At 42.9% G+C, this 22,750-nt stretch overlaps 1 protein-coding gene across 1 annotated transcript in view; it reads right to left on the bottom strand.

Annotated features, from left to right (window-relative positions):
* Positions 1-22,750, bottom strand: part of SCN10A (sodium channel, voltage-gated, type X, alpha subunit) — a 192,634-nt gene that overhangs the window by 112,654 nt on the left and 57,230 nt on the right. Inside the window, exons 4-11 of the mRNA XM_006869181.1 lie at positions 16,863-16,991; positions 16,006-16,097; positions 13,726-13,944; positions 13,260-13,323; positions 9,104-9,245; positions 8,757-8,954; positions 7,711-7,881; positions 1,302-1,595 (exon numbers count right to left, since the gene is read on the bottom strand). Of these exons, the coding sequence (XP_006869243.1) occupies positions 1,302-1,595; positions 7,711-7,881; positions 8,757-8,954; positions 9,104-9,245; positions 13,260-13,323; positions 13,726-13,944; positions 16,006-16,097; positions 16,863-16,991 (1,309 nt within the window). The remainder of the gene's footprint in view (positions 1-1,301; positions 1,596-7,710; positions 7,882-8,756; positions 8,955-9,103; positions 9,246-13,259; positions 13,324-13,725; positions 13,945-16,005; positions 16,098-16,862; positions 16,992-22,750) is intronic.

The raw sequence follows: 22,750 nt of genomic DNA, 5'->3' as shown, positions 1-22,750 counted from the left end.
TTATGATTCTGTCTTCTCTCACCCCTTCAGTCTAGTCAGGTCATATCTTGGCATGGTTGCTGCTGCTGGTGGTTGGTGGTTATGTGCCATGGAGTCGGTTCCAACTCATGTGACCCTATAGGATTTCCAAGGCATGGTTGCTATTCTCTTATTATTAGGTTCCTGTCTTTTACTAGGTTCTCTTAACCCAGCCCTAGAATCCAAACAGAACCAGTTGTAATTGAGTTAATTACAGTTAATGTCTATGTCATAGGGCTCCATAGGGTTTAAATGGCTGATTTTTGAAAAGTAGAATGCCACACGCTTCTTCTGAGGCACCTCTGGGAGACTCAAACCTCCAATCTTTTGGTTAGCACCCAAGCACCTAAAGGCATGTGCCACCCAGGGCTATTGTGGCCCGCACTTCTGTAAATACTTCTTTAAACTCTCTCCAGTTGCCCTTTGGAATGGTTCACTTGTTTCTTCTTGAGACCCTGAATCACATGGCATCCAATCAGACTGAGCTAAGACAACTCAGTAAGATTTACCGGAGTCCGTGGAGCACTCATCTGTATTTCTGACTAGCCAAGGAAAGTGAGTAAAAAAAAAAAAAAAAAAAAAAAAGCTAGAAACATCCTTACTGAAACTGGGAAGAACTAAATCACAGCTCTCAGTCCACTGAGGAGTTCCTGGCTTGCCATTAATCTGATTAGATTGTTGGCCAGTTTGTTGCTGGTGCCTAATTTGTGTGTTAATGTGCCCCTCTCAGAATTTCTCTGGGTCCTATTTATAAAGCCTAGAGTAGTTATGCAGAGGCACAAGCCCTCAGTTTTTCTCATACTTATCCAGAGAGCAAGTAGGCCTGACTCTAAAACAGTGACAGTGAGTGGGTACAGGGAAACACTGTGAAGAAAGATGAGGCCAAATAAAAAGCCTGTTCACTGTATTACTGAGTTGTTGTTGTTGTTATGTGCCGTGGAGTTGGTTCCAACTCATAGCGACCCTGTACAGGGTTTCCGAGGCTGTAAATCTTTACGGGAGCAGAAAGCCTCATCTTTCTCCCGCGGAACAGCTGGTAGTTTCGAACTGCTGACCTTCTGGTTCACAGCCCGATTTGTAACCACTACACTACCAGAGCTCCTTGTATTACTGAGTAAACTAGAAAAACTGTTAGATCCCAGGAAAATCCAATCTCTCTATGGGTCTTACCTTCCTGTATAAAATGGGGTAGGATTGATGTCTAGAGGAAGATCCTTCTATTGGTGACATCATGGGCCTCTAGGAGGGCAGCCCCAGAGAGTCTGGAGCATTCACAAACTCACCGAGACTTCCATGGTTCCAGGTGCAAGATCACTGGAAGGCGGCATGGAATGTCCATCTTCTCCAGGCTGGGATCCAGGGTTGGAAGACTCAGGCAGCAAGCTCCTCGGGAGGGGGCCTTGCTGGCCAATGCTTCCGCCCAGCAGTACAGAGCTCCGATGGTTTTCACGGTCTCCAGGAAACACTGCATCATCTATGACCCCATCAGGGAATGAGAAGTCTCGACTAGAAGTCCGGAAATGAAATACACTTCCATGGCTAGCCCGGCGTCTCCCAGAGGCGAGGCCTAGGAAAGACTGGTCATTGCCCCAAAGGAGAGGGACAGAAGAAAGGTAGGCTGAGAACTGGTACCATAAGCAAGCCTGGAGCTCAACACTTTCCTTCACTCATTCCCATTTCCCTGCACTTATTTTCATTGCCTTCCAGGAACTCAATAAACAGCCCAAAAAAGTACTCTTGGTAGACATGATTGTGTTAGGGGTGGGGTTGAGTGGAATGGGGGTTGGGGACAAAAGGGGGGGAAACTGGTGAAAAGAGTATTCTAGGCAGATTCTGTTGAGGTCAGGAGAGATGAAAGAGTATGATGAGGTGCTTAAGATCAGTGACTAGTTCATCATAGCCAAGGACGTGTCAGAGGACAAACCTTGTTGTTCAGATGTGTCAGTTACTTGCCAGCTTTTGGCCACAGGACAAGATAAAGCTCTCTCTTAAGTTTCTTTCCTCACATGCAAAATTATGACTTAAAGAGGCTCTATTATATTGGGATATGGTAGGTAAATGGTTGCTAAATCAAAGAGCAGTGCAATTTATTGTCTGAAAATTAGGTTCTACAATTCATTAGAATGAGCTTGTATGGGTGTTAAGAGTTTGTGTTGCAAAGAGACAAGTGCTTTATAATATAATGAGCTTTCAGAATCCCTTCAGGCAAGCTTTGAACAGTAACGATGAGGAGATTGAAGGAAGAGATACAGTCTAATTTCCTGGAAGAACAATGCCTTTCCTTCAAAGCAATAACATTTCCCATCAAAATCGTCCACTGAGGGGATTGTGGGGCTCATAGTTGGGAGAGGAAAGGAGATAATTCATGGGTCTAGGAGCCTCCAAAATGTTAGTGTGCCAGCAGGTCTAGGAGCCTCCAAAATGTTAGTGTGCCAGCATGGCTAGTTCCTGCTGGGGACAGTATATGCAGACCCTGGGTTGATCAGTGGCAGCCCCATTAAACCACCTCTAAATATAATCAGTTTAACCCAGATGCTCTCCCTCCTGAAAGTATATAGGAATGTGATAATTAAGAGCAATGTAGCATTTTAGGTATAGATAAATGAAGCCCAGTGCCTGAGATCTTGCTCACAAACAAAAGTTTGCAAAGTATACAGAGACAGCTTGGCTCCTTTCAGGAACCTTGCTTTATGTTAAGTATCCTTAAGAAACCGCACGTCACTGCTCTAGATCATTTAAGCCTAAAAATTAATATATAACAGCTTAATTGAACCTTTTTCCTATAAAAATAAAAATGTTAAATTGTTAAGAAAAAACTATGAAAATATCTTAAAAGTTGTTCCTGTGAATCATTATGTCCTGTTTTGAATGATTAATCACATTTCAGTTCCGTATCCTGTCTTAATCACATCCTCCCTTTGTGAATTACATCCTTCCTTTGTAACAAATCCCTCCCTAAAAAAGTGAATAAAAGGCTGAGGTAGAGTGAATTCTGCATGCAATGCTGTGCCATGCTCGGCAATTCTAGGCAAAATGTTTGCAGATCTGTCTACCTGCCAGCTTGCATCATATCTGTGTGTCTGTCTTTTTTGTATATATTTCGTCTCTCTCTTTCTCTATTACTTTCGCTGCCAGATCTCCCTTCTTCGTGACACCCACACTTCCTTGTTGAGGCTGGAACCCAACATAGGACCTCGACAAGTTCCCAAGGCCACTGTTGGAACGGACCATAATAAGCCATTAATTTTGTTCTCAGGTTATACATGAGAGCTCTTCATAAAGTTCATGGAAAAATTGAATTAAAAGAGAATGGAAAATTTCCATGAACCTTTGAAGCCCCTCACATGTTGTTGCTGTACCATCAAGTCAGTTCCACCTCAGAGAGACCCTATGCACAACAGAATGATATACGGCAGGGTCCGCAGTAACAGCTGTTGTACGCTTGAGCCTATTGCTGCTGCCACTGTGCTAATCCATCTCGTTGGGGATCTTCCTCTTTTTTGCGGACCCTCCACTTTATCAAGCATGAAGTCCTTATCCAGGGACTGGTCCCTCTGATAACATGTCCTAAGTATCAGACACAAAGTTTCACCATCCTGACTTCTAATGAACACTCCAGCTGTACTTTGTCCAACACAGACCTGTTTGTTCTTCTGGAAGCCCAAGGTACCTTCAATATTCTCCAACACCACAACTCAAATGCATTATTCTTCTATGGTCTTCTTTACTCATTGTCCCAACTTTCACATGCAAATGAGGCTACTGAAAATACCATACTTCAGGTCAGTCACGTGCACCTTAGTCCTCAAATTGATATCTTTGCTCTTGAACACTTTAAAGAGATCTTGTGCAGGAGATTTGCCTAATGCAGTATGTCTTTTGATTTCCTGACTGCTGCTTTCCTGAGTGTTGATAGTGGATCCAAACAAAATGAAGTCTTTGACAACTTCCCTTTCTACTTCATTTAACATGATGTTATTTACTGGTCTAGTTGTAAGGATTTTGTTTTCTTTCATTGAGTTGCAACCCATACTGAAGACTAATATTTTATCTTGTTGTTATTGTTGCTGTCATTGAGTGTCATTGAGTGGGTTCCAATCCATAGCAACCCTGCATAGTGTTTCTGAGGAGCAGCTGGTGAGATTGAACTGCCGACCTTGCAGTTCAAACCAACTTTGCATTCCAGTGCATTAACCCACAGCGCCATACCAGGTCTCCTATCACTTTCATTAGTAAGTATTTTAAGTTTTCTTCACTTTTAGCAATCAAGATTGTATCATCTACATATAGCAGGTTGTTAATGAGTCTTCCGCAAGTCCTCATTTCACATTTTTCTTCATATAATCCAGCTTCTCAGATTATTAGCTCAGCATACAGATTGAATAAGTATGGTGAAAGAATACAACTCTGGTACACACCTTTCCTAATTTTAAACTATTCACTATCCCTTTGTTCTGTTTGAACAACTGTCTCTTGGTTTATGTACAGGTTCCTCGTGAGCACAATTAAATGTTCTGGAATACCCATTCTTCACAATATTATCCATGGTTTGTCATGATCCATGCCATCAATAAAGCACAAGTAAATATCTCTCTATTATTCTGTTTTCAGCCAAGATCTATCTGAGTGCAGCAATGCTATTCCTCTTCCCACATCCTTGTCTGAATCTGGCTTGCGTATCTGGCAGTTCTCTGTTGATGTACTGTTGCAGCCATTTAAAAATTATCTTCGCAAATTTTTATTTGCATATAACATTAATGATACTGTTTGATGATTTCCATTGTGTTTCTAAAATCTAAACGTTGACTCACTACCAAACTCTGCTCATACTGCCGGAGTTTTTCTCCTTCCTTAATTCCATTATTCACTAAGGTACTTACGTTGAGGCATCTTGCTATTTAGAGTTCTCATTACTTATCCTGTTACCTCACAGAAGTGGAATGTCATTCTTTGATAATTTGTAGCCCAGTCCTGTTTAACAAGAGTCCTGGTGTGGTGCTGTGGGGCAATGCGTCAGTCAGACTCTGATGTCGTTTGAACTGTAAGGTCGGTGGTTCAAGCTCACCAGATGCTCCTTAGAAACCACATACAGGGTTGTTATGGGTTGGAATTGACTCCAGGGCACATAACAGCAACAACTTGTTTAACGACCATCATTGGAAACTCAGTATTACACAGTATATGTCTAAGAACTATGAAACTCAGAAAAAAAATCATGAATCCTTCCCACTTTTGAAGACTTAGAATAGGCAAAATTATATTAAAGATTGCAGACTCCTAGTGTGGCTCTGTAGGATCAGTACCGGACTGCGAACCACAAGGTCAGTAGTTCAAGCCCACCAGCTGCTTCTTGGAAACCTTTTAAAGGGTCCTTATGAGGAGTCCTGGTGTGGTGCTGTAGAATAAGCACTGGACTGTGAGGTCGGTTTGAACCGCAGGGTTGGCAGTTCAAATTCACCAGCTGTTCCTTGGAAACTCTATACAGGGTCTCTATAAGTTGGAAATAATTCGATGGCACTTAACAACAACAATATTAAAGGTGGAAATATTGAGTTATTTGCACTTGGGTACCAAGCAAACAAAAGAAACTGGGAAGAAAATGTTGGTTTGTATTTGACAGAAAGCACCTCCTTATCTATCAATATACTAACATTATTATTAATATGAATATTAATATTGACAAGTGGTGGACAGTGACTTCCAGATCTATGAATTAGATCCTGAAAAGACATCATCCAAGAAGGCCAACTAGTCTCCTATGTGTTTTCAGCAACCTGTGTTGTATCTTTCCCAGATCCTTTCTCTAAATCCTGTCTTGTTCCTCTTAGTCAGAAGATGGCTTTATATAAAAACTTCCTAAGGTATATTCACCACATGAACACACTTGGGGAATGAAGAAAGGATGGCTTTCTTGAGTGGATTCCAATCAATCAGTTAGCATTCAAGAAGTACCCATTTTCTCCTTGCTTTTGCACATACATGTTTTCCCTCTAACTCAAATATGTTGTTGTTGCTAAGTGTCGTCAAGAATTTGACTCACAGTGACTCTGTATAGGGTTTACGAAGAGCAGCTGGTAGGTTTGAACTGCTGATCTTCTGGTTCACAGTCCAGAGCTGATCCTACAGCACCACACCTGAAATATACTCCTTCCTAAATCCTTCCAGGACTCAATCTTTGGAGGAATCCCTACTCACTCTTTGCTATTCACTTGAATTATCGCTTCCTCTGTGAAGCCTTTCCTGATATGCACCTCTCCAAGAGGAGTGAAAGTTTCCTTCTCTAGGCATGAAGCAACAAGTATGTGCCTTTATTATAGTATTTATCACAGAGCTGTTTATATATCTGCTATTTCCACCCAGACGGAGGTCCCTGAGGAAAGGGACCATGTTTTAGTCATCTATATAAGCATCTAGTGTTTTTGAATGAATATGACACAGTTCCTTTTTTCCCTGTGAAGGTAGGCCTAGTTGGAGAGACAAGCAGACATATATACCAAACAATAATTGAACACCAAGGTGCTACTCTGTGTAGGACTGACTGAATCGGGAAAATTCGATCCCAATTCAGAGGGTCAGTGACATTTCCATAGAAGCTGTGATTCATTCTGCTGTATGATTGTCAGAGCCCTAGTCAATTCCTCTTTGAAACATCTTCTGAACTGTGCCCTGTGCATGCCAGGTGAGGCTCAAAAGAGTCAGCATAACAAAGAGAAGGGCACAGATAAATGCTGCCATGTGGGTATATCACTGAAGCCAGTGTGTGTGTGTGTCTGTTTATGCAGGTCAATTTGGGGTTGGAGAGATGGAATTCCTTCAGGTGAGCACAGGAAAAGAGGGGGAGAGGGAAGTGAGAAGCAGGAAACCCAAGTAATTGCCATGTTGCTCCCCTATTTATCAGTGTGGGGACTGACCATCCACAGAAGTTTCCTCTCTTCCAGTCATGTGGGAAGGTGACATTTAGGGTACATAGGACTTTGGAAAGTGGAGGCAGGGAACGTGGTACAAACAGGAATCTTGGAGTGGGCACCAGAAGGTTATAATGTGGAGCTGAGGTGATGTTCTGAAGCCATTTGTAAGACAGGGCTGTATCACACAGATACTTTATGGAATCTTCTGTTCTAGTAAGTGAGACTCTGGCTGCAGAGCCTAAGGTGTGAGGTCAGAAAGAAGATTGTAAAAGACTTCAGCACATCACCCAGCTCCAGAATAGCAGATAGAGTATCAGAGGAAGGTGGCCCTTCATTTGTATTTGACAGAAAGCACCTCCTTATCTATCCATATATCTATCCATATATACCTCAATGTCAGCATGCCAATATCCAGGTCACCACTCTCCCTGCTAACATGGTTCCTCCTCCAGGACTCCTGTGTTGACATCATCACCCAGGTAGTTGCCCAGTCTGGAAGTCATATTGGACTCCTCTCTCCTTTAAAAAACATCCCATAATCCTGGTCCTCATGATTTTCACCCAGTAAATTCTTTATAATCGACCTGTTTTGCTATCCACAATGACCTGGTCTTAGTTCATTCAGGTCATGATTTTGGAGGGAGAGTCCGAATGACTAAAACTTCCTCCCCATTTTTGTGCCTCCAGCTTTCTCCCTACTGCAAATATCCTCCCACTTCAACCGATTCTCCATGGCAGCTGAAAAGTGAGGGTTCTATTTAGAGCACAAATAGAAGCCCCTTACCATCCGGCGCTGGTTATAGGGCTCAGGTGGGGGTGATTTGCTGTCGTCCGTTGAGCCCTCTGACACTCTCGGCTTTGTCCTGTGCCTTTTCTCACTGACATGCTTGGAAGTTAAAGGCGATTCATTGTGGCAGTGAGGCGAGCCTGTGTCTATCCCCAGTGCTGTCAGTACCTGAAGAGAGAGAATAGAAGCTCTAGTATCTTGATGACCTTAGCATAAATATGTCCCAAGACAAGAGTGAACATAGAGTGAGGGAATCTGAACTAGGAGGTTAAGGATCAGGACCTGAGTGGTGGTGGGACTGTGACATGGCAGGACCCACCAGTGGGCCATAGTCTACTTTCTGATCCTGTACTAGACTCTGTTGGTGCTCTGCCCAGATTCCCCTTACTAGATCAGCACACACCTAGCTCCAGCTATTCTGTTAGCTACTTACTAATGGTTCATAGCTGCTGTGTTCTTTTGAAACATTTATTTGGCTATCATCCCTTGGTGGGCAGCCTGTATTCAATGGCTAACTGATGTTGTTGTTAAGTGCTGTAAGTTGGTTCTCACACACAGCAACTCTGTATAGGTTTTCCGAGGAGCAGTTGGTGAGCTTGAAGCACCGACCTTGTAGTTTAAACGGCTTTGCGGTCTGGCGTTTTAAGCCACAGCGCTATACCAGGACTCGATGGCTAACTGACATAGGGGTATAAAAGAACAGATCTTTGTCTCAAGATAGGAGTTATAATGAGGTCCCAGTCATGTCCCAGAGCTCACTGTGGGGACAGGCTAAGGCTTTCTCCAGATGAAGAGGTTTGTTTAGTTTTATCCCCTGTCCATTCTGTCTCCTTCACTCTTCTCCTGAGAGTTATCCCTCAATGAATCACTTGCATACGAATCCTCAATCAAATTCTTCTTTGAGAAAATCTGATCTAAGTCAATGCCTGAGGTTAGCTGAATTCTGCCTACAGTGAAAACCTTGATGTAAATGATGATCCAGACCTCTTCCCAGGAATATACAGCTTGTGACTAACTTCACAAAACTACAGTCCCTCACAAACCTCCTGTTCTTTCTGAAGCATCTCAAGGGTCTCCTGGAACTTCTTTTCCTTTGCTTCAATTTCATCAAGGGTAGCCTGTCTCTGTTCTTCATATGCCATGGTGACCACAGCTAAGATTAGGTTGACCAGATAGAAAGACCCCAGGAAGATGACAAGCACAAAAAAGATCATATAGATTTTCCCTGATGCTCTCAGGGTCTGTAGATCCAAGAAAAAGAAGAGAGATATGTTAGACCCACAACAAACAAGCCCTTCAAGTTAAGTCAAGCTTTTATAGGAAAAACACAGTCATGCAGCTGACCCATGAGGTTTCAACCAAGTCTATGTGATGACATGGAGCTCAGTACCTGCTGGTAGAGGCGTTCCCAGGAATCCTGTGTCATGAGGCGGAACAGTGAGAGGAAAGCCCAAACAAAGGAATCAAAGCTGGTGTAGTTGAAATCTGGGTTTTCAGCTGTTTTAAGGCAGAAATAACCTGTAGGACAGTGGCTTTAGCCAGAAGGAAGGAAGTCATTGTTGCATATTTGGGACAAGGCAGCCCAGGGCTGCAGGAAGACCACAGGGTTTGAAGTCAGTGATCTGAGTTCAAGACCTGGTTTTCCTCTTATATGATATTGGACACTAGTTTCTTTCATCCATAAAATAGAGAGGATAATTGATTTCATAGTTCTGGATACAGGTCCATGTATAGGGGAATGGCTTGGGAAAGGCTAGCTAATAACATAACCCCATTAGATGGTAAGTGCTTTGCAAGTTCACAACAGAGAAGGGAGAGTTAATGACAATGATGCAGTTGGAAAACCTACGCTTAGAGATTTGTCCCTCAATGGAGAACTCTTGTGAGCCAGATTTACTGTTCAATTACATATAACAGTGAAAATGACGCGGTCCACTTAGCAGTACTTACTTTGTGCTGTGTGCTCTACTGAAGGTCTTACAAATGCTATAACTTAATCCTCTCAGTAATCCTTCTTTATAGATGAGGAAGCTGGGTTTCAGAGACAAGTCACTTGCTTAAATCACACATTAAGAAACATTTAGCCCAGTATTGAAGCCATCCCAGCCTCCTCCTGAAGACATGCTGATGATTGTTGTTGTTAAGTGCCACTGAGTCAGTTGAGACTTTAGTGACCTTGTATAGGATTTCCAGGGAGTGGCTGGTGGGTTTGAACCGCCACCTTGTGGTTCAAATCCACCTTGCGGTACAGGTATAGGGCTTACAAGGAGTCCTGGAGTCCTGGTGTGGCACTGAATGATAATGCACAGTCAACTGCAAGGTCAGTTTGAACTGCAAGGTAGGTGGTTCAAACCCACCAACTGCTCCTCAGAAACCCTATACAAGGTTGCTATGGTTCGGAATTGATTTAATGATACTTAACAACAACAACAACAACAACAAATTAAGAAGTTCTGGTGTGGTGCTGGGTTAATACACTGGACTGCAAAGTTGGTTTGAACCTCAAGGTTGGCAGTTCAAGCTCACCAGCTCCTTGGAAACCCTATATAGGGTTTGGGTTTGCTATGGGTCAGACTCCACAGAATTTAACAACAACAACATCTAGGCAATACTGTAGGATCAGCACTGAAATGCCAACCACGAGATCGGCAATTCAAACCTAGTAGCTGTACCTCAGAAGTAAACCCCATACAAGGTTGCTATGAGTTGCAACCAACTCCATGGCACCTAACAACTATAATAACATCTAAGGAGCTCTGGTAGTGTAGTGGTTATGAATCAGGCTGCAAACCACAAGGTCAGCAGTTCGAAACTACCAGCTGTTCTGTGGGAGAAAGATGAGGCTTTCTGCTCCCATAAAGATTTACAGCCTTGGAAACCCTGTACAGGGTCGCTATGAGTCGGAACCGACTCGAAGGCACATAACAACAACAACAACAAGGAATACTGGGGTGCAAGGTGTCAGGCTCCTTTCTCTTTCGCATAGTAAGGAGATGAGTTGATATTAAGAACAACCTCTCAACTCAAAGCATTCAAGGTGCTCCTGTACAGCCCAGTGGGAATGACCTGGTTAAGGAAATAGTAATGTCTTGTTTGTAGTTTGAGATTTTTCTGCTTCTAGGATCCCTCCAAGGAGCTCTGGTAGCATAGTGGTTACGAATCGGGTTGCGAACCACAAGGTCAGCAGTTCGAAACTACCAGCTGCTCTGCGGGAGAAAGATGAGGCTTTCTGCTCCCGTAAAGATTTACAGCCTCGAAAACCCTGTTCAGGGTCGCTATGGGTCGGAATCCGACTCGACGGCACTTAACAACAACAACAACGAGGATCCTTCCGGCAACACTGGTCTCTGGAGCTCTCCTTATTCCAGACACATATGTGAATATCCAGCCTCAGGACTCATATAATAGATTAGAGTTATGGTAGTTTAATTATAATCAATCCCAATTGTAATTCCAACTTTAATGGAGATTTGGGAGTTCCCAGACTCTATAATTAGCATTTAGCAATATGCTTTAATTTGTTCTTCCTGGCAGCTAGTCAAGCCATTACCTATGGGTTTGTTAGTTAACTCAGACAGCTGCCTTATTTCTATGTCTTCCATACAACTACACTGTGGTCACTATTCATCAAGCGCCAACTGCTTAGTGCATCAGCAACATTTCAGCCTAGTAAATATCATATGGAAAGGATGCTAAACATTGTCAAGTGTTTCCTGGTACCTACTGTTCACCATGAAACCCCAGATCTTTTCTCCTACAGCGCCACTAGTCTGTGTGGGACTTTGTCCAAGGGTCTGATTTCTCCATGGTCCAACACAGAATTGGGGTTTGGTGTTCACAGCATGTCCTTTTGTCTTAGATTGGCAACTTTCTTCTATACCAACTCTACCCACTCCTCCAATAGAATACCTGACCTCTTTTGGAACTGAGAGACAGGTCCATAGGTGGTCCCACAACTTTGCCATAAATAGTGTTTGGGCTCCTCTGAAGAAATGCTATCTCTAGACAGAAAGAGACATTGAGGGTCCCTCAATTTAAGTATCAGTCAAATGAAAGTGTACATAAGAACAACTCTTTCTCTGAGTCTAAGAACTAAATATACCAAGTACATTTATGAGGAAAGAGGCCGAGGATCCTGATGTTGACCAAACTGTCCTGTTTGCTCCCAACCCTTGGTTCTCTCTGAGATGTTTTTCTAGTGGCTGATTAAAGTAGGGATTCTTTCCGGTCACATCTGGCTCCACTTGGGCTATATGGGCCTTTCAGCTATTCTGAGACTGGGATCAGTGTGAGCCTTGATCTCCAAGGCCCGCAGCCAAAGAGTTAGGAGAAATGGACCTTTCTAACCTGTTGCCTGAAGTCTTTCTGCTCATGTTTCACAAAGAAGCCAGTAGAACCAAGGGGCCATCCACCCCTTGCTTTGTCTCATAATCTGCTTTGCCACCTGGAATGGCCTCCATCCTAACTACCTCTCTTTTATCCAGTGAGGAGACATATTGCCTGCTCTTAACTGATCACCTCGAACTTTGCCGCCAGGAGCCTTCCCTGGCCTCCTCACCTGCCTTCATCACCTCTCTCTGTCTCCTCAGTCTACTGAGCATTTATTTTCCACAGTGCAGCATCTTTATGTGTGCACTTCAGAGCTTATAAACTGGCATGCTGAAGGCTGACTTTAGTCTGCATAAATATTTTGTATGACCCATAATATGGAGACATTTTTTGGAATTGAAAGTTAATGCTTGTAGCTCAGAGGTTTCATGAAAAAAAATCCAGTCTTCTTGCTTTTCTTTTAAAAGTTTGAAGAGCTGGAAGCAGTAGACCGACATTTCCACATGACAATCAAAGCCTGGGCCAAGCAGTGTCTGCCCCCACCAAATGAAGTATTAGTCCCTTCTTGGGGTTGAGTGTTTTCAACAATGTCTACAATTATTCCCCTTCATGTAGCTATGCCTTTAAGGAATATAACTTTGTAGTTTCTTCCATAAAGATGTGGAGTCCAGTTCCCAATCTGTTGGAGCTGGACTGGCTTATGATTTGCTTTGGTCAATAGAAGGCACTAGAAGTGATATTGTGCTAGTTCTAAGCCTAAGTCTCCACAGGCCTTGCATGCTTCCTTTCTCCCTCCTGGACCCCTGCTTCTGCAATGAGAACAAGCCGAGGCTAGCGTGCTGTGGCATGAGCAACTATGTGGAACAAAGACAACTTATCCCAACTGAGACCATTCTTGGCCAGTCATTTCCCAGCCAGTCTGCATCAGTCTGAAAGTGAAAAAAGTCAGCCCAGTACAAGATACTGACGGGCAAAATTATAAGTTAAATGTATAGCTTCTGTTTTAGGTCATTCAGTTTTGGCATGGTTTGTCACACAGCAAAAGCTAATTCATACACTCCCTCTCTATGAGCTCCAGAAGAGCAAAGGCTATGATTTCTTCATTTCTGCATCTTCCTCAGGGCCTGGAGCCCACTTCGTGTCCAGAAAACACTGAAGACAAGATGGACAAAGGACTTGGGGGCACTGGTGTTTTTTGTTTTGGGTTAGACACGCACCCGGCATCACTTCCATTGCCACACAGCAAGGGATCAGTGGTTCCTGGCTTATTGATTTGGAAATCTGCAAAAGAAAGGAAGAAATGAAAGATATATAGATGGCTGTGAACCCCATAGCTGAAGCTTTGAGTCACAAAGGCAACACTTCCTGTTTCCTGCCTGAATAAGTTGCGCTCCCTTGGACATGTGTCACAAGGGCATGCTGGGTCACATAGAAGGTGCAAAGTCAGATATGAGAAGAGAAAATCCGAGCAGTGGCTCCAATTCCAAGCCTTCCCTAGCAGGGGCAGAATTACTTGTCTCTGAATTTATAGCTCATTTCCTTGCAAAAGGGGCACTGGACAACAGGACGTGCAGAACTCGAAAGTAAAATACAACTCAGGAGAAACATGTCAGCAGGAAAGAGGAATTAAATGATATATCCAGGGTAAACATGCGGGGCCTTCACACCCCGTGTCATCCATACCTCCACCCTTATGGCAGAAATTCCACTCATGGTTCCCATGAGAATTATTGGCCGTCTCATAAAGCAGCGTGCAATTCTTCACACATTTATTCTTGAGGTTACCCTTAAAGAGCTGCAGGCCCACCAGAGCAAATACACTCAGGCAAAAGACGGTGAGGATGGTCACATCAGTTAGTTTCTTCAACGAGTGTATCAGTGTCCCCACGATGACTTTCAGCCCTGCAGGTAGATGACAGTTGTGCTCCCACATGGACGAGCGTCATGCATATAATACATACATGTGTCTGGTGCCTTTGCATCTTAACTACCACTTCCCAACACTACACAAAGGTGAGGTGTTTTACCAACTTTAGTGTAGTTCCAAACTCAGCTCCTCATCTGAACCTTGCAATGATGCTTTGGAACTATTGTCCCCATTGTAGACAAAGACTATTGTCCCCATTACCAAGATGAAACAACCAAGACTTAGGTAACACATCTTAATATCACCTTAAACCTAACAAATTGCTGTGACTAGTAATTCGTTACCTACTGTGTGCCAGGCACCACACTAGGCATGAGATTACAAACTTCAATCATTTGGCAGCTATTTTTCTGCACCCACCTCAGTTCTGGGAGATAGCTCAAGGCTCGAGACATATAAACATTCTTGTATGTATATTGTATGTGTGAAGAGAGAGACTGAAAGCTGCAAGAGAGACACAATGAGACAGAAATAGAGAAATAAAGAGAAACAGGGAGATAGATTTACAGACAGATGAAATAACAATAGGGACAGACACCTCAGGGTTTTCCTAGATCAGAGTGTGTGAGAGAGACACTGAGGCACAGACCGGACTACTTATTTGTGGTGTCTCCCTTCATGAAGAAGCTTGCCTAGAAAGCTTGAGAGATGCTGAGAGAATGAGAAAGGGAAAAGCAGAGCGAATATTTGAAAGAACTATTTCAGAGCCAAGCACAGCTGGCAGCAAAGATAGAGTCCCTCTATGGTTAAGGAAAGGTGCTTTGTTGCTGTGACAAATGAAATCACCTATTGGAGAGTAGTTCTATGGGCAGCAAAAATTTCTGTCAGTGAAGTGGTTTGGGATCTGCTCTTGGGTTGTGAGTTTGGTCAACAAACATCCTTTGAGCACTATATGTTCCTGGTTTGGGGGCTGAGTGGATGGTGGGGTTGTCTGACAAAGGAGGGGAAAGCATTTATCCAGCATATGGGCATACATAGAAGCAGCCTCTAACACTGACTTGGGGTGGGGATGGGGTCAGGTGGAATGTGGGGAATTTGGAAAAGGTTGAGGAGTTTCATTGAGTAGGTAAAGTGCTGGCAGAACCCTGGAGCATGAACGTGAGTTGAGTAAAGAGAAAAGAAAGGCTACTTCTGATAGAGGAGCAGCATGGCCCAGGACGATAGCTTGAGCAAGGAAACAGAGCACTTGTGGAATCACAGATAGACGCTGCAGCGTAATGTGAGGTGGAAGATGTGAGAGATGAGTCAGGACAGGGGATCTGGACAGACCCCTCAGGGTCTTCCTAGCTAAGAGCATGTGACAGAGACACCAAGGGGCAGAACTGACTATTTATTTGTGGCAACTCCCTTCATGAAGAAGCTGGCCCAGTGACTCTCAGGAGTGAGGGGGATAAACCTATTAGGACATAACAAGGAAGCATTAGGGCTTATTTCAGAGATTTTGTCTTGTCCCTGACTTCACCACCCCTGCTATCAATCCAGTAGGGGGTTCAGGATTGGTCACTGGGCTACTGACAAGAACAGGATTCTTGGATTACAGTAAGATGATCCCAGTTTTTAAATCCTCTGCAATCAAGAATTGTGTAATTATTTTTACCTCTGAGGATCTAAAACCGGGAATGAGGCTCAAGTTTTCAGATTTATCGAATTGAAAAAGATATTGACAGACCTCCTCTCTTCCCTATTTCCAAGGTTAAGTCTTTAGTTTGAGGTATGAATGAGAATCTACAGGGCATCCTGCCTCAGTTCCTCAATAAGAACAAAACATGGACACATGGCCTTCTTGCCATGTGAGGCCACGTGGCCTTGTAGTCTGAGCAGTGGCCTAGAACTCATGACCTTGGGCTTCCAGGTCTCACTTTATCTATTACTATGGGCTTGTGTTTTCTACTCTCTGGGCCTCAGTTTCTTTCTCTTTTAAATGGAGACAAGAGTCCTTGCTCAGGAATCTTGCAGGACTCTTGTGAAAATCAAAGAACATTAGGCTTTGTAAATCAACATGTACTCTATGAATAGATGTATGGGTAGTCTCTCACCTGGGATCACAGAAACTGTTTTTAAAGCTCTAAGAACTCTGAATGTCCGCAGTCCTGAGATTCCTCGTAAGTCTATTGCTTCACCAATGTATCTGTAGGGCCAGAAGTCAGTCAGCATCTCTGCAAGGAGAGGGTCCTGGGAGTGGATGCACCATAAATAAGGACAATTTGGGCTAACACAAGCCTAGGAAGAACCCAGAACAGAAACTGAGAATCTAGAGGTTCTAGAACCTATAGATTCCCTAACACTGACTGAGTGGGTCTGTAGAGAAGATGCATTAGAATCTAGGTTTCTCTGTGTGGTATGGATGTATATATATCCAATCAGGCAGGCTTGGCCAGCTGCTCTCCTCAAATGTTGGTCTGTAGAGAAGATGCATTTGAATCTAGGCTCTGTGGGTTTGTAGAGAATATGCATTAGAATCTAGGGTCTGTGGGTCTGTAGAGAAGATGCATTAGAATCTAGGGTCTGGAGGTCTGTAGAGAAGATACATTAGAATATAGGTTTCTCTGTGAGGTATGTATGGATATATATCCAAACATGCAGACTTGAACAGCTAGTTTCCTCAACTGTTGGTTCTTCAGGAAAAGACCTGTGTGTGGGGTAAGTACAAGGCTGTATCTTGTCTGATCCACTCTGAGAGGTCAGTCATAAGGTCAGACTAGAGGTTTCTGACTTTTCCTTGTGGGTGTGTACATAACCTGTAAAGTGACCCCCAAAACAACACTCAGTGGTAGGAAAATTCCAAATCATGTTGTTGTGAATGTGGAAACTGGACTGAGATGAGGACACAACCTTAGCATGTGAGCATGGATACACCTAGAAACCCCACAAATTAACATGGAGAAATACTCACGCCAGGGTAATAACACCAAAGTCCAACCAATTCCAAAGATCTCTCAGGTAAGTGAACTCATTTAGACAAAATCCTCTTGCCAATATCTTTATGAAGGCTTCAAAAGTATAAATGACAGTGAAGACATACCTGGAAGGGAAGGTGGAAAAGGGTGGGAGTATCAACTGTGCCATGGAGAGAGCTCGGGGGGCTCCTTGTCTGTCCAGGAGGGAGAGATAAGTTGCTGTGATTGTTCCAAGAGAAAACGTGAAAAACAAAACAAACACCATCACGGTGGGGGAGGGGAACAAGACAAAGTTAGGAGATAAGATGCAGACTGAGGAACACAAAAGGTTCACACAAATGGATGGGGTGGAGAGAAATATGTACTAGGGGACTTCAGAAAGTTTGTGGAAACATCTCATTGTCTTTTCTTCTTCTTCTTCTTCTTTTTTATCACTGTATCACAGAGCCCTGTTGTTCCAAGGTTGAGCAAACATCACTATTCACCTCTGTTCCATTTAGCCCATGCAAACCTATCTCAGTGTTCCCCTATCTACTTTGTTCTTCCACCCCCACCCCCCGCTCTTGTGTATTGCCCTCCCAACACCTGGACTATGATGTGTCTACCCTCTACCCTGTGCTCTACGACCCCCACCTCAACCCCACTGGTAATGAACAAAGAATTACCCCCCCCCCTTTTAGTATGGGTATCTTTTCTTAAGTTTTTACAATAATGGTCTTTTGTAATATTTTCCCTTTTGTGACTGACTAATTTGGCTCAGCATAATGTCCTCAAGGTTCATCCATGTTATGTGGTAGCTTGCAGCTTCCTTGTTATTCTTCAAGGTTGCATAATATTCTATTGTGTGCATGTACCAAAGTTTGTTTATCCATTCTTCCATTGATGGGCACTTAGGCTGTCTCCATCTTTTTGCTATTGTAAATAGTGCTGCTATGAACATTGGTGTGCAATATCTACTCATGTTATGGCTCGTATTTCTTCTGGATCTATACCAAGTAGAGGAATTGCTGGCTCATAAGGTATTTCTATTTCCAACTTTCTGAGGAAATGCCATATTTCCAGAATGGCTGTACCATTTTGCATTCCCACCAGTGATGTAGGAGGGTCCCAGTCTCTCCACATTCTCGCCAACATTTATTGTCCTCTGCTTTTTTCAATTTCGCTATTATTGCTGGTGTGAGATATCTCATTGTTGGGGTATTTTTTTTTTTTTTAAGTTTTTATTTACATGGAAGAACATCAGCTTTACATCCATCCTATTATATTTCATTTCATTGCAATGATTACAATCCCCTCCATGCATCATCAAACAATCAAAGGGTACACCCTGCAAGCCTGACCCCCAGCCATCAGCACACAGCCCCTCTCCCTCCTTGAGTCTAGAGTCCCCAGTTGCTCCATCTCTCCATGGCATTGTCTCTGCCTCCATCTCTGGTGTCACTGCTTCTCTGGATAGGGTCCCGCACTCCACTCTTCTCCCTTGATGGTCCTAGGGTCCTCCGCTCCTGGACTGCAAAATCAACCACTCCCCTCTTTTTGTTACAAAATGTCTACCTTTACATTTGCAACTCTAACAGTCAGTCCTGATAGCAATTATTCACTATTGAACCACACAAGTCTTATCCCCATCTCCTTTCACCAGTCCCATCCAGACAGTTGGAAACCACTCAGTGGAGATTCTACCTTCCCCCGCACCCTCTGGAACTAGGCTTCCTTTTGAAAGCTTGTAAGCCAGTCACTTTGTGCCTTTGTAGCCCCCTCCTTTTGGGTAGCCAATGTCTAAATTGCCCATCCCTGTCAACCCTGTGTACCAAGGGGGTGGGAATGATCCTCGCTGTAAAGATTTGTTCCCTCTTTTAAGCTACTACATCCATAAGTATAGGTCAAGTTCATCAAATTGTAGCAGATTACTCTTTTTTTCCTCTTCTTTCTTCCTCTAGTTGAGGTCTGATCATCCAGCCACTGAAGTCAGGTCAAGTGGGTACTATCTTCAAGTATAGGTGTTCTTGTTCACCTCCCCTCACTTCATATCAGCCGGATGCTCCACTCTCCACTCTATTCCTCTGTAGCCATGTCCCTGTCCCTGGACCCAGGAGTCCCCAGGCCTTGCCATACTGCTGGCTAACCAGGTCTCAACCCAGGTTGACAGGAGTCTACTGAACATGGTCAGACTTAGCTCCCAACTTTATTGCTGTTTTTACCCCACTTTCCCTTATCAGTAGACCAATGTGGTCACCAGCAAGACCACATGCCTGCTTGTGTATTACCTTTGAGTCTCAGTCTTGAAAGGGGGGTCATTATTTTTTTATTTCAGTTTTTTCTCATAGACTTTTGAAAACTCCCTTATGTGTGATTGAACTGGTAGGCAGCCTCCCTTGCTCTGAATAAAGAGAGACAGTAATGACAGAGATAAGAATTTTTACAGTGTTAACACCCTCTCCTTGAGTGAGTCTGGAGATTCAACAAGTAAAACAAACATTTTCTTGTCCCATGAGACTCCTAGAAGCTCCTCATCCTGAGGAAATCTGGAGTCTCCTCTTCCAATTTATTGATGGTAGATGATGTGGAAGAGGAATGAGTCCCTGATACGTTCTCCTGTCCAAACTTCTCCAGGTCAGACTGCATTTTTTTCCCTCACACTATGCCTGTCTGCCAGAGTTCCTGGCCTCAGGAATCCTCATTTAGGAGCATTAGAAGGTGGTTTGAGGAAGCAACTAGATGTCATGGCAAAAATAAAACCACACAAAAAACATCTAAATCCATAAGTGTGCTCCAAGGAGGATAGCTCCATCTCAAAACAGTCCTTTTATTCTCCTGGGAACCTTGATAGTTTGGATTTGAAGAGTTGGATCTGGAATTGAGGTTGAGTAGGGTAGTGCATTTCAAACTTGCAAAATCCCTGGATCATCTGTAGCAGTGGTTTTCAAGCTCTAGCAAGCACCAGAAGCATCTAGAAACAAAGAATCCTGGACATCTCTATCAGAGGTTCTGATTCAGTAAGTCTGGGGTAGGATCTGAGGGTTTGCATTCCTAACAAGTTTCTAGTTGATGCTGATGTTGCTTACATGGGAACCACCATTTGGGACCTGCTGACCTAAGGAATCTAGGTGCACATATAAATCAGACATAATCACCTGAAAATTTAAAATTATAAGCATAAAATTTGGTATTAAAAACAGGTAAACTTTTGGTTAAATCTGGAAGACTGAACATAGACATTTATCACCATTCTTTTTGAAACTCTCTAAAATGACAGTAAGAGGTTTTGTTGTTGTTGTTGTTGTTGTTGTTGTTGTTTTAAAGACATAAACTTCCTAGATCAAATATAATGGAGAACACAGTAAAAGTATTTTGGAAGCTGGAGAGCAGATGAACATGTGGTATCAACTGAGCATAGCCAAGAAAGCTGGAATTTCCCATAGATGTGGGAAATGTTCAGAAGCAAACCAATCCACTCTGCAGAACCTCAGCATCTCTAACTCTTTGCTCATGACTTAGAGATATTAAGTATCTCTGTAAGTGGGGTTTGAATAGATAATGGCAAGCAAGATTGAAAATACTATGACTGTTAAAAAGTCTACAAAAGAAGCAATTGGGGGCAGGGATCCATGGCCAATTAGGGAGAAGTGTGGTGTAGACCTCCGCCAGCAATAATACAGAATACTAGACGAGGCAGGTTCAACGGATGGTCCCATAACTCTGAACTATATATAAAGGAATATTTAGAACATTAAGAAGTTTACAGCCAGGGGAATTTGTTGCAGAAGCAATAACACTGTTTTTTGTTTGTTTGTTTGTTTTTTTCTGTTATGCTGGTCCCAACCACTCATGGAGTGGCCATCTTGAGAGTGACAGAGTGGGTGAAGGATCAGACGAGTGTTCCCACTGCAAATGTCTGACCCATACTTGGAGATAAAGTGTGAACATTCTTTTCTATTTTCTCTGTTAATTGGTCTCTTGCTGTCTGCACACTCCACTCTGGTGACTAGAGGGGGTGCCTGAATGAGGTACACCCCACTCCCACTCCTGGAAGTTTCTACTATGCATGTGCATGGATCTACTCAGCAGAATCTAAGAAGAGGAAAGGCATGGCTTAAAACCAAACGGCTGCCCCAAATGGCTACAACCAGCCCTGATCTGTTTATCAGTAAGAAAAGGCCTGAACGGGGGTTTTGGAGTGGAAGAGAGACAGACTGAAAAGGAAACAGGCCTAAAATGAAATCCTGAGTAACGTCATAAGGACCAACAGTCACATCTTGAAATTTCTCAGGTGGCCTTGAAGGCAAGAAGCCAAGAGAGGGACTTTAAAGTCATACTCATATTTTGCTACAGAATTTTCCCCCTTTTTTCTGTGATTATAGACTGTAGTATCTAATATGTTTTTTTGCTTTTGTTTTTTGTTGCTGTTTTACTTTTTGGTCCCCCTTGTGACTTCAGGGGGCTCTTTTCCCCCCTGTGTTACCCAAGAAGAAACAGCAATTGCAGTCATATAGTCAAGCTACAGTTACACCCTACAAAATTCCACCATCCAGGCAAGAGCCAATACCAGCTGCTATACACCAGACAGGCAGCCAACACCAAGTACCATTACTCTGAGCTGAATAATTTAAAAAAGTGAAAAGGAAAGCCCATCTCCTGATCACATCCACCTGGAGGCAAACAGAAAGCATAACAGAACATCAGCATACATTCATATAATTATTACTCACACCTAAGTATTGAAGATGCCCAAGAAACAGCTGACCATATTGGCACAAGTCCAGAAACAAGATAGAGTGACTGAGGCAAGTGATCTGGAGGTAGATCTAGATGTCCCACTGGAAGGAGGGAAGGCTTTGGAAATGCCTGAAAAGGAATTCAGGAGAATGATAGTGAGATACATCCAAACACTTCCACAGAGGGGTTGAGAAAAATAAGAAAGAAGTCAGGAAAGCACTAGAGGAACAATCAAATAAGATATATACAGCATTGGAAACAATTCAAAATCTGCAAAAACAGGTCCAAACGATTAATAATAAAATATCAAAAATGGACAAGACACTGAAAGGGCAAAGGAATAGAATTGAAGAGGTAGAAGCCAGAATCAACGAGGTAGAAGACAAATGTCTCAATACTGTTAAAATGGAAGAGCAAGCAGAAAAAAGAGTAAGAAAATCTGAAGGAAGTCTAAGATTCATGTTGGACAACATGAAGAGGAATAACTTAAGGATTATTGGAACAGGAAGAATCACACAAGTCCACAGAGGAGATAGTTGAAGAGCTGCTGGAAGAACATTTCCCTAACATCCTGAAAAATAAAAAGCTAAGCATTCAAGAAGCTCAACAAACTCCAGGAAGGACAGACCCTGAAAGAAAATCACCAAGACATATATCATAAGCAAGCTTTCCAATATCAAAGACAAGGAGAGAATCCTGAAAGCAGCTAGGAAAAAGAGAAGGCAAAAGCAAGCAAATCAGATTAAGCTCTGATCTCTAAGTAGAAACCTTGCAGGCAAGAAGGCAATGGGGAAACATATATAAAATCTTGAAAGGAAAAAAAAAAACACCTGCCAACCAAGAATCCTCAACCCAGCAAAGCTTTCAATCAAATATGATGGTGTAATAAAAACATTCCTGGATAAACAGAAGCTAAGGGATTTTGCCAAAATCAACCCTATGCTTAAAAACATCCTAAAAGAATATCTTTGGACCAACAAGACAGACAACCAATTGACATACATGGCAGCACCACCTGGAATTCAACAGATGTAAGAGTCCAGAACAGAACAAACCTATAAGAATGAATTCAGAGGATCTGGGAGATCAGTCTATATGTGAAAGAAGGGAAAAACCTAGGAACAGAGATCCAGGTGGTATGGAGGTCAGGTAGATTACAGGGTAAAAA

Source organism: Chrysochloris asiatica, unplaced genomic scaffold (genome assembly GCF_000296735.1).
Source record: "Chrysochloris asiatica unplaced genomic scaffold, ChrAsi1.0 scaffold00127, whole genome shotgun sequence".
Lineage (NCBI taxonomy): Eukaryota > Metazoa > Chordata > Mammalia > Afrosoricida > Chrysochloridae > Chrysochloris > Chrysochloris asiatica.
This window is presented reverse-complemented; position numbering and strand designations above follow the sequence as displayed.